Genomic DNA, 13,237 nt, shown 5'->3' on the forward strand with positions numbered 1-13,237 from the left:
TCTTGGCGCAAGATCTCATCTTTTTTCAGTTTTCCTTTAAACTTGCTGATGTATTTTAATTACGTCTTATTTTATCAATTTTCCTTTAAACTTGCTAATGCATTTTAATTATGTCTTATTTTGTTCTTCTCCCATGATGTAACTATAACCTAGTTTGAACCTTAATTTTGATTAAAAAGTTTGAAATCTCAAATTGATCTTATGAATTATTTTACTTCTATTCTTCTTGTTTGAGTTAATTGGCCATTAATTCATTGATTTTGTGAGCGATAGTTACGTCAAGAGGTGGATTATATGTTTAGGCCACGTAATAAAAACGAGGTTTAGTATAAAAGTGCAGAGATACCTTTTCTAGTTAATGCGGCTGTTACATGAATCTTTAGAGATCTAATGCATTTAACTAAGGTGTACTTGGAATTACATGAAGATATGAAATTGCCTTAATTAAATAGAATCAATTTGAACTCGAGAGAGGTAAATTGAAGAATTCGGCCAAATAAACATAATCAATTGTATAGAATTTGATAATTGAGATATAGAGAATAGCTACGGTGAACTCATAAATTCTAACACTTAAAGCATTATATAAAATATTCAATTTTATTATTTTAGTGCATTTACAAAAAATTACAAAAAAAAAAAAAAAAAAAACTAGTTCTATTTATTTTTAATCAAATTAAAGTTAGGAATAATGGTAGTCCTCGTGGGAATAATATTCGGATTCATAGTTCCACCATAATATTTGTTACGATCTATACACTTGAAGGATATAAAATCGATAATAAGTTCAATCTTGAACTGTTTGATCCTGAAATGGAATGTACCTTCAGACAAATATTCAATAAGCACAAACAAAAATAGGAACATTAGATGGCAGGAGGACAAAATATTTCGATACTACTAGTTGGACAAGAAGTCGCTAGAGCAATGGCATCACAAATTTAACAGCGCGAACAAGTTGAGTAGATGAAAGAGACTTGCTAGTTTCAATGTTTTTTATGCCTATAGTAGCACCTAAACGTTCCGACATTGTATATCCAGATTTTGGTAGAATAACTTCGAGATAATGACTTATTAAATCAACTTGATCAGCAACATCCTCTAGTTCTACGGGTTATCTCGTGAAAACCCTGCCACTCATATCTCAATATTTTTTCAAAATTGCCAAAACTTTTGTATACATTGAGAGGTGCAACTTTGAAATGATTGGATTCTGAGCCACATGGTATCACAACTTGGGAGAATTTTACAAGAAATTTTGGTAATAGATTCTTCCCACCTACAAAAGTAACAAAAATTGGATTGAAAATTCAAACATTCCAGCATCGTGATGGGAAAAGTTAACATAAAGAGTGAAAATATTCATGGAGTTGATGAGGAAATGTCTAAATTATGGGATAAGCAAAGGTGATTAGTAGAGTATTTCTACACCAAACTATACCAATGGCCAAATCTTAGGTGGATTCATCAGCAAACAAGTTGATAATTGGTAAATTAGTTCAACAATGTCTGTTCTAGTAAATTGCAATTACACATTCCACATTTTCATCAGAGCAAGTAGTCCCGAAGAAAATAGCTGGAATTCATGAGTTGGACAACATGGCAACCACCAAGCGCATATAGTTGCTTTGGTAAAACAAGTGAAGCTATTGATAAAGTCTCAAACATACGAAGAAAATGCAGCGATGGTTCAGTTTTATAGTTGAGAATTGTGAAGCCAATCATGCTATAGAAAATTGCTTGTTGCTGGCTCCTTCATAGGAACGAATAAATTATATTTAGAATGGTTCCTACAATTTCAACCTCCACGGACAAACATACAATCCATAATGAAGGCAACATTCAAACTTCAGATAGTCTGATAATCAATAACAAGGAATAGTTCAAATCATCCCCAACTAGAGATAAAACTAAGTGTTGCGAATATGTTTCAGCAATATATGTAGAAAGTTGACAAAGTATTTTAGCAAATTGATAAAAAAAATTCAAAATCAACAAGTATCAATCAAAATTTTGGAAACATAGGTTGGAAAAATAGCTCAAAAACTCTCAAAACTTACACCAGGATCATTGCCTGGTAATATAAAGATAAATTTTAAAGAGCAAGTGATGGTAATGAGAGTAGTAAAAAAATCCACCAAAGGCACCTATAAAAGTTCGTGCATGTGTACTACACATCCATTCTCTCAAAGATTTTGAAAGAATTCGAAGGAGGAAAATATTAATGGTATAACTTCAAAGAGTGAAGTACAATAACTAGAGATTACTGTAAAAAGGCCAAAACGGAAAAAATTAGCAGGAAGAAGTTGATGAACTCAAAATGGAACCAAAATTTGTACTAGTCTCAATTGAGAAAGAAGAAAGTACAGAAACATCTACTGCTACGACACCAATTACAATCAAAGCTTATGTGCATTCTATTTCCTTTTCACAAAGGCTTAAGAACGCTCAAGATATAAAATTTGAAAAGATTTTGGATGTTGTCAAGGAGCTCCACATTAATATCCCTTTTTTGACATGATATTAAAAATTTCAAACTATTTAAAATTTTTGAAGGATATGTTAACCTAAAGAAGGAAGCTTTCAAAGTTTGAAGTTGTGGCGTTAATAGAGGAAAGTAGTGCAAGACTGCAAATAAACATCCTTTAAAATAGAAAGATCCAAAGAGTTCTACTTTGCTTATTTTGATTGCAAATTCTTGTTCCATTAATGATTTGTGTGATAAACATACAAATGTAAATCTAATGTCATATTTTGTTTATAGAAAATTGGGATTGGGTAATGCCAAAGAATCATCAATAAACCTATAGCTTACTGAGCTTGCTGACAAAACAATTTCATGTCCACAAGGAAAAGTTGAGGATGTCTTCACTAATATTTTCTTTCGAATACATCCATGTGCTAAGTTTTGTAGATTTAGTATCGTAGGAAGGAGTACTAAATTGCAGTTATGTTTGTGTTCTACAAACAAGCCCATGTTTTTCCGTTCGTTTAAGGTAGTGACGGTTGAGATAGGTAATATCGACACTATTTACCATGTCAGTCGTGTTTGACAATGTTTACACATTGCTTTGCACTCTTGAACACCGTCGATTGTATGACCTGTTGAAGTCAATTTAAAGTGTATCCAGCACTTTGCAATTTTTTTACCCTTTCGCTTTTCTCTTGCATCGGGAATTTCTAGTTCAAGTTCTACAACTTCTTCATCAATGTCATCCAAATCAATTGGATGACTATTTCCGTGAGCATCATCAACATCCAAACTCGGCAAATCTTCGAGAATGATGCCATTGAGATCGAAAAATACATTATAAAATTGAGATTGTGGCGTCATAAGTAAACCACCAAATAAGTCCTTAACAAAAGAATTGTGATCCATTTTTATGTAATGGAATTGAAATGTACAATTATGAAATAGAATTATAGTAGTGAATGTAAATTGAATAAAGATAGAATGTATAAATTGAATAATGTAAAATGTAGAGATGTATAAAGATGTAGAATGCATAAATTGAATTAGATTTAAGCTTATTGAGAATAATTTGATTGTGAAGAGAAGTAGAAGAGAGTTATATAATTTGTGTGAAAAATGGATTGAATAATGAAGTATTTATAGAGTTATTAAAAATAAATTTCAGTAACAGTTGGAAACAATCACATTGAAAGTTTTGTGAGCATTGAAAACCGATCACAAAACTCTCATAAAGTGACTAAACGGTCATATCTAACTACAGATAAAAGAGGCACTTTTTGTGTTACTGTTCACAAGCCATTTGGCCATCTAAGCCGAGCCGAGTTAGACGAGCCATTTGGAATTGTGCTGTGGTTCCACTTCAAGAACATTCACGTGAATTCTGTAAAGAAAATGTTGATTCCAATTCTTTTCTACTTGCAATTATAGTTTCGTCGACTGCGGAAGGCAGACTCCAATTTTCGGCGTTGGCTGTACCCCCAGGCTGGCTGAGTCCAATATTCCTTACATCTCTTCAGCTCTCATCCGAGGATCATTTTCCTTGAAGAGCAAGTTTGAATTTTTATAGTTTTATCAATAATTAATTTGAGTTGGCCATTGATTTAGGTTTAATTTAATTTCACGACTCTGGCGAACCCTTTTATTTGATTTTCCTTCTTTCCACGATTTGGCTACTTTCAGTCCAAAATTGCCAATGTTCAGTCGCCTGACTCCAATCTAGATCTAGGTATCCTTCATTTCCTTATCTTTATACTCCTTATTGTTAATAATCATTCGTATATATTTGTGTATGTCCATGATTGTACTTCTAATTTCAAATTTTTTTTTTAATTAATGATTGATTGCATGCTTAATAAATTTTTGATTCCAAGGAAAATGAAGCAAAGAACGAGGGCTTGATGATATAATTGAGATTCTTAATGCATCATTCATCTGAATAATTTTGTGTTTTTCTCCTCCATAATATTTTTTGAGGGGGGTTTTCCATTATGATGAGGAGTGACCTCAGAGGAAATAAAATTACATTAGTCTTTAATCTTTTTTGTCTTTTATATTTTATTTCTGTTGGAGAGTTTTTTAAACATATGTTGCTCCCTCATTGAATGTTCAATATTATTTACAGGTGTAGAAGGCCTGAAAGAGCTAGGGGGGGGGGCGGAGTTAGTAACCACGGTGTGTGAGATATGGATTTTGGTCTAGGTATTGGGTATAATCTAGAATCCAGTGCAGATTCAAATCATGTTTCAAGTCGTTCAGCTGCAGTTAATTCTTTAAGGATAGGGATGATGGCACAATTGAAAAGTAATTTTGTTGCTGCATTATCAAATTCCCAAAATCAGGTTTTGAACCAGAATCCAGGCATGCATGCCACCAGATGAATGGCTTTGCTGGCCTTTGTATCTGGTAGGACAAATGTGGAGACGTTCATATTGCTATATATGATGTACATTGTTGACAAATTAGGATTCGCAAAATGTACTCTGAAATTTTTTTAACTAATTGAAATAGAAAAGCTTAAGAAAATGGAAACATCAACATCAATTACTAATTTTCTCATCCAGAATCCAGAATCCAGGCATGCATGCCACCAGATGAATGGCTTTGCTGGCCTTTGTATCTGGTAGGACAAATTTGGAGACGTTCATATTGCTATATATGATGTCCATTGTTGACAAATTAGGATTCGCAAAATGTACTCTGAAATTTTTTTAACTAATTGAAATAGAATAGCTTAAGAAAATGGAAACATCAACATCAATTACTAATTTTCTCATCCAGTTATCGAGAGCATCATATGTAGTAATTTTTAGAGATTATCATTACTTCATTTGCCAACTACAACCTTTTTATTAAGTAGAATGATGATATAACATCTTTGTCAAAGGATTTTCAATTTTGTTCATTTTATTTTTCTTTACACAGTTGTATGTCGAGCTGAGTGGTGAAAAACAAATATTTTTCTCGACCTCAATTTGTCGACAATAAGGCTTATTTGGGTTTTTAGTTCACACAATTTGTCTTCATTCTGTATCATCGTCTTGAGGCAGGAAAGAGAACATTAAAAAATAGACAAGTAATCATTTTGTCCTTTGCACCAATATAAGGTATCTTTGTGTTCAATATTTGTCCATGGCAGCCTATTCATGGCTGACAAAAATTTGTCTAGGCATTCTGAAGTACAAAGCATAGTAAGGGGTATCAGGTAATTTTTTGTTTTGAAGCATAATGCTTGAAATACATCGCACTTTTGTTAATCTTTTTGCTTAATTTTAGTGCTTTCTAGGGAAACAACTGATTTTGCTTTATTCTGTTATATAGTAGTTGCTGAAATTGGATTGGGACATCAGAGGAAGAAAGATCAGGGACATCATATTTGTAAGTTCGATATATGCATTTCTGTCTTGTGTTCAGTTCACTCGCATAATAATTTGTTTAGCCAATCATGATTGTTATTTTTTGGTTTCTAATCGCCTGCAGGTATATATTGACTTCTCATATGATTCTAATTATGAAAATAACGACCTTTTCATTTCAAACTACAGACTGGTTTTGTTTGTTTAATTGGTTTTTTTTCTCTAGATTTCTTAGTTCTTTATTTAATCGATCAAAATGGTTTGTGATAAAAAAAGTACCTGACCAAGTTTCTATCCTTCTTACTTCTGCCTTCGTATCGCTGACCTTGATATGAAAAATTCTCCTTGCCTCTGTTCTTCTGCTTTCAGGGATGATTTCCTCTTTGAGGGATTCAAATTGGTGCTGTGGACAACAATGAAAAAGAAAAAAGGGGGAAACGGAATGGGTGAAAGGGATAGGTCAATCATTCTTCTTAGAATAAATAGACATCAATAGAAATGCTTGGATTTTGATTCGTCATTCCTTTGATCAGTTCTCTCTTCTCAGTAGAATTTTATTTATTTATTGTATTTTAGGTTCCTTTCCAAAGTTTAAATGTTGGGCACGTTTTTATTTAAAGCTTTGAAATTATAAAATTTAACAACCCGATTTTCCTAGCTTGTCTAACTAGACCTGCATCCTATTGTTGTTATCAATTAAATATGCAATACAATCATCTACTAAGTAACTTGCCAATATAAATGAGTTGTTGGTATTTAAGCCTTTATTACATAGATTCTGAAACATGATGTTCTACTACCATAGCTGAAAATTTGACATGCTGCCTTTCCATCTGATTTGTCCATATGTTGCATTGGTTAACATGGCATATTATTACCATAGTTGATGAGAATCTTATACAAACTTCTTAAATCATTTGTATATATGAACTTTCATTTTGTATTCGCTCCCTCATGAATTTCGGCATATGAGACTACTTAAATTAGTTTCAGCACATCGTAATGATCATCTAGTTGCCTCATTAAGGTCCCTATGCGATAAACTAAAAGCAAAAGAGCCCCAGTCTGAGAGAGAGGAAGAAGACTACAGAATACAAGAAAGGAAGACAAATCTAATGCAGATGTACACTACATCGCTGATCCATACCTCAAAAAATTTATGAACATTTTTCTGGTCAGATAATCATCTGAAGTTTATAAAGCCTCTTGCACCTTTATTTATAAATTTATTCACAAAACTGTAGCTACTCAGGAATCAGGATGTACCTATAGTTTTATATCTACTAGGGTATGTCGTTCTTCTATATCATCTTCTAAAAAAAATAAAAAATAAAAAAGAAAAACTTTCTGAGATCCCAACCGAGCAAGTTTTTACAATTAGCTTTATGTTCGAATAGCTACAAGGTTATGAGCTTAGCCCATGTATGTTTATGTGTATGCCCACAGTTCAACGCACCTTACTCCCAACATCTCTACTTGTCGTACTACATTTTGTTCATTGTACATATTGATATGTTAATACCTCTATAACCAAGTATGGCTTATGATTGCTGCATATTACTACTTTCAATGTAAGTACCTGTGAACAAATATTTTATATAATCCAATGTAATCATCATTCAAAACAAGTTTCACTCTTTATTCAAATACTACATAACCAAAATTTAACACTATTACTTACATTATATCACCAACTAACACGTGCAATGCATGTGCCTTCACTAGTTCTTTAAAAGTAACCGTTTAGTCACTATAGGCTCGTTAGCCCACGAGCTACTCGCTTACTCAATGAGCCCAGTCGAGCGCCATTCGAGCTCCTCGCTCGGGCTCAAGCTTGTCTTGGAATGAGCCCAAACTACCCATTGGTTGAACCTCGACGAGTTACTCAATTCTTTTGCCATATCTAACAAGATATGTCGAAAAGTCAATAAAATTTGATCTTTAGCAACCACAACATGCCACGTATGTTTCAATTTACCCCTCCCAAAATCCACATTGCAAAAGAATCCCTTTACCGACAAAGTCTATTGAGAAGGCCTCACTCTTCTGAACTACAATATCTTCACATCTAGAAAATCACATCCTAAGTGACTAATTTGCTGTCTATTCATTTTGGTGTCCATCTTAGGAGACTCATTTCAGCTATGTTGATTTACTAAAATAACACAATAAGAAAAAACATTTATCCTGACAGTACAACAATACAATACGAGAATAAAAAAAACATTTATTCAGCTATGTTGATAAACTATGAAGGTGAGGGGATCTTAGCCAGGAACAATAGGAAACGCCCCATTCATTTTTGGCCATATGAAGATCCGAATGACAGACACCACAAATAGACTGAAAATATGTCAAGTAGACTAACATGCAAACCACATCTATGGAGTGTCATTCATACACCACCAACATGAAAATCAAACTATTTGTCGATATCCTACTTTTGCTAAAAAAGAGAGTCCGCTGATAATGGAAAATGAGAAATGATACAGGCCTCTAAAAACAAATTTCCTGACAATCTTCTCATCTAGACAACAGCATTCATTGTACTAATGAAGCTAAGTTTCATGAGACTGTGAAGCTTGCATTACTCAGCCTTCAATGATTTGGCAATGTCGATCACAAACCGGTATTTAACATCAGATTTCCCAAGGCGATCCATTGCAGTGTTTATGTAATCAATAGGGATGATCTCCACATCTGGTAATATGTTGTGCTTTGCTGCAAAATCAATCATCTCTTGGGTCTCTTTCATTCCTTCTATCCCACTGCCAGCTATTAACTTTCTACCTGTAGTCAATTGTGGATTTTTAACAATATTGTCAACACCAGACCTGGCCTGACCAAAGAAACTGGGAATAGCCAAAATCGATTTGGTGTTAAAGGATAAAATCAATATACTTAGAAACCGTGAATATAAGCACCATACAGGTGGGGTTCACCCCGATATTTTGCTTTTATTTTAGCACTGATTCAACTCTTTGAACCTTGACCTTTTTCCGAGATCAATGCCAGAGCCAAATTTTTAAACATTTATGTTTAGCCATTATTTTTCAGCAAAAGTGAAACCCTCTACCTCTCCCTTCTTTAACTAATAAAAAAATATTTATTTTAATTTCTTATGACTATACTTTTCAAGCTTATGGAAACATAATCAGAGAGACCGAAGGAACAAGAGAATGAGAAATATTAATGAAATACTTACCTGTAATCAGGGGAAACGCTGGCTACTCAATTGGCTTGTTCGGAACACCAACCAGTACCATCTTTCCATGAGGCTTCAACAAACTAAGCAGGGGTAAAATGGGGTGATCAGCAGATACAGTATCAATGATCCCGTCCAATGTCCCAGCTGTAGCCTGAACATAGACAAATATAGAGATTAATGTGGTTTCATGTCTCAGCAGAACAACTAAATTAAACCAAGCAAAATCCCAATTCCTCACCTTCATCTCCTCAGGATCACGACTAACCAAAAACGAGTCGGCACCAAGTTTTTCAATAGCTTCCTTCTTCTTATTAATAGATGTACTGATAACTGTAACTTTAGTACCAAAAGCCTTAGCAAACTTCACAGCTACATGGCCAAGCCCACCAAGACCAACAACACCAATATTCATTCCTGGCTTGTCCAGTCCAAAGTACCTCAAGGGGCTGTAAGTTGTAATCCCAGCACATAAGAGAGGAGCACCAGCATCGAGGGGAAAGTTCTCAGGCCAACGAACGATGAAGTGCTCATCAGCAACCATAAAATTAGAATAACCTCCATATGTCATGGTACCATCAGTGTAAATAGAACGATAGGTAAGTATCATTTTAGAACAGTAATTTTCAAGATCGTTGGTGCATTGATCACACTGGCGACATGATCCAACCATACATCCAACTCCTACTTTGTCCCCAACCTTGACTTTCTCCACCTTGCTGCCAACCTCAGTTACTTCACCTACAATCTCGTGCCTTCAATAAACAGCCCAATTCAACATATGCATCAACTACTTTTCCTTTCGAAGATATGTTATCTTTTAATAACTGTAAGATGATTTACACAAACTAATAGAGACTATCGCAACAGTGAGCATTCGACGTCAATAATTTAGTTTATTATTTAATAGTTAGCATCAGCTGTCCGTTTGTTTGATTTTCATTGAGATGGGACAAAAGGGAATATGGAATCAGCAATGCTTGTATTCATCCAAATATTTCACAAGAATTTGTATAAATATTTCTATAGTCTCTGTTTTCAAATCCAAATTACTACAATCACTGATCCTCACAATACTGACACAGTAATTGTGTGCGAGATGTGTACATATTGAACCACCCCAACTAAATAGCCCAAGGAATCAGAGTATGGACACTTACAGACGCTCATTTAGGTCACAAATTCAATTCTTTTTTTCTTACCCAGGAACAAGAGGATACTGAGTGACGCCCCATTCATTCTTGGCCATATGAAGATCCGAATGACAGACCCCACAATACAACACTTTGAACTGCACATCACGCTCTCCGGTCGTCCTTCACACCAAATACAGTGTAAATCAAATCAAAACTACCCAAATGCAAAATAATAATAATAATAATAATAATAATAGTTACAGAAATTTACAAGTACATTTTATTTTACAATTTTTTTAACATTTGTCATCTGCCGACACATGATCGAAAAATATAAAAATAATAATAATAATAATAAAATACAAAGTGTCCAACACTTTTTGAATCCCCACACGATGTCAAAGAAGTGTACACTACGGGATGTACATTTAGCATAATTCTAAAGTTTAGCCCTCTTTTGGCTTCCATTATTTCAAAACTTCATTTTTATAATAAAATATTTCATATATAAATCCAAAATTTTTTACTTATTTAGTTCAGATCTAAATCCTGATTTTAATTTATGTCAAAGTCAAACAATTATTATTAACCAATCTTTCATAATCCCACAATTTTCAGCCACACATTTCTAAAACTTCAATCAACAATCTACTAAAAAATCTAATTTTAACTATGCATTCTTCAAAAATTCAGGATTCAAGACAATATTTTTCCAAACAAATCAATCATGCTGGGCAAACTGTGATTTTGATAATTAAACGAGGATATAATAACCACTCAAATGTATTTTAAAGTTCGATGAATAAACCGTGATAAAGATATAAGTTTACTAATCAAACATTTAACTCAATTATACCTTCTGGAGAATTTGAAAGGTGAGAAAAGTCCAGATGTGTCTCTTGTAGCCCATCCAAACGCCTTGAGAGGGTGCTCTGTTTCTGGAGATTTCACCATTTTCACGATATTGAGTAGAGTGACAGAATGCAAGCAAAGGGTTCTTCCAGACCTCAGTGCACTCTGCATAGCGCCCGTTTGATCCCATTTTATTCTTATTTTTTCCTCATTTTTCCAACTTTTTGTCAACAATAATGGCCCCCAATCAATAAATCAGACGGCTGCTGACAAAAAAGAGGTACTAGGGACATTTTGTTGAATTTAAAATTTGTCTTTCCATTTCTGTCCTCCATTTGAAATTTTATTCTTTAATTATAGCACTTTTTGTCAACTGAAATTTTATTTTTTAATTGAGGGCAAAACGATTAGAGAAATTCAACTGTATGGTATCGTGTTCTTTCATTTCTGACATTTTCTTCAATGCTGTCTTCATCATCTGTCACAAAAATTGTAGAAAAATGAGATAAGGTAGAAAAAATTGACAAGAATAAGCATAAAACAGGAGCATATAGAGCATGTTTCACACGTAATCCACTACGTCACCATGACGTAAGATTAATCAATTGTTGCTAGAGCCTCTAATATGTTGACGCGTGTCAATTCTAAAAGATAAGTGCCTTGGCGTTTTTTAAGTGCTCCAGAATAATTTTATGGTTCACGCACGAGGAGGAACCTGACCAACTTAAATTATTCACTCACGTTGAAGAGAAGATCCTTCACATATTACACCAACCTAATAATACAATCGAAACTAGCTGTCAATTAATTGATGTGATATTTTAAATACATTCATTCATTCATTTAACCCCTATTTGACCATGAGAAAAAAAAAAATGATGTTTTCATCGTTATTTTATTTATAGATATGTGATTGAAAAATAAAAAAAAAATTTAGTGTATATACAAATTAAAAATGAGTATAAGAATTAAATATTTTTTGCTTTAAATTAAATGGAGACAAATAGGGCGAAATATTCAATCATTTAAAGATATTTAATGAATAATTAAATTGAATTAAGAAATAGTAAGACAGAAAACATTTTTCTTTTAATNAAGATTAGGGACATACGTAACATTTCTTAATTGCCTGACGACACCATCATACATCTTGATGGCTATGTCCCCAATACCACTAATAGTATGTGAATTATTATCACCCATATAAACCTTGCTAGGTTCAACTTCCCTATAGTTATAAAACCATGACCTAACAAGACTCATATGGAATATATACCGTGAATCTAAAATCCAATCTTGACTAATATCTTCACAAGACACAGTCATAACATACAACTGTCCAATTCATATTTAGCAATAACATTGTTCGATTCCATATCATTTTGATCATTTTTCTTCATTTTCCACTCAAAGCAATCTATCTTAAAGTGCCCTAGCTCCCCCACGGCCATAATACTTCTTGTTACTTTTATCTTTGGATTTAGACCTCCCTTTTGATGTTCCTTTTACTTTCCTTACCTGAAAGTTACCTTCTCTTTTTTCACTTCTCCCTCTTACAAACATAATTTCTTCGCTAGTGTCTCTTGATTCCTTTTTAACCTCTAAATCTCTTGATCTTAAGGCATCTATTACAATTGCTTGTGATAATTTGTCCCTTGAGTATTGCATTGCATTTCTCACATCCTTGTAAGAGTTAGGCAAAGAATTCAATAAGATATTATTATGTGCAAGACTCTTCACAATTACACTAAAATCACTTAGATTCACTTCTAAGTCCTTTCTTGGGTCCATCCCTAAACTAAACAATTTCTCCAAAAGGTTAATCTTATTTGGCAATGTTTTAATTAGGAATTAAGCTTCAAGTGCAGTCCATAAATCCCTAGCATTCTTAGCTTCATCAACTCGTCTAACAATATCATCAGACAAATGCAAAATTATAGAGCTGTATGCAATCTCATTCATTTTCTCAAATTCAGCAGGTTTAGATTTTAATTCAACGGAAAATGTTTCAGGATCATCAAGGGCTTTAGCAACCCTTTGTTGGACTAAAATAGCCCTCATTTTCTGCTTTCATATCGAGTAATCCATCTTTTCCATTGAATTGAGACAGTTCTAACCTTGAACACATAACAGGTTCAATGGAAGGGTGGTGAAAACTCGAGGCCATTTGGTAATCTCAAATTCCCAAAAATAAGCAGAATTTAAAAAAAAAACACTC

At 33.5% G+C, this 13,237-nt stretch overlaps 1 protein-coding gene across 1 annotated transcript; it reads right to left on the reverse strand.

The window, feature by feature from the left end:
• Positions 1-8,165: 8,165 nt before the first annotated feature.
• LOC111387381 (8-hydroxygeraniol dehydrogenase-like) lies at positions 8,166-11,205 on the reverse strand. The gene is made up of 5 exons (XM_023011938.1): positions 11,024-11,205; positions 10,234-10,347; positions 9,273-9,786; positions 9,032-9,185; positions 8,166-8,616 (listed from the first exon to the last, which is right to left on the reverse strand). Exons 1-4 carry the CDS (start codon positions 11,188-11,190, stop codon positions 9,054-9,056), a joined length of 927 nt encoding a protein of 308 aa, XP_022867706.1. The 5' UTR covers positions 11,191-11,205; the 3' UTR covers positions 8,166-8,616; positions 9,032-9,053.
• Positions 11,206-13,237: the final 2,032 nt, after the last annotated feature.

This window comes from Olea europaea, unplaced genomic scaffold (assembly GCF_002742605.1).
Source record: "Olea europaea var. sylvestris unplaced genomic scaffold, O_europaea_v1 scaffold4009, whole genome shotgun sequence".
Classification (NCBI taxonomy): Eukaryota; Viridiplantae; Streptophyta; class Magnoliopsida; order Lamiales; family Oleaceae; genus Olea; species Olea europaea.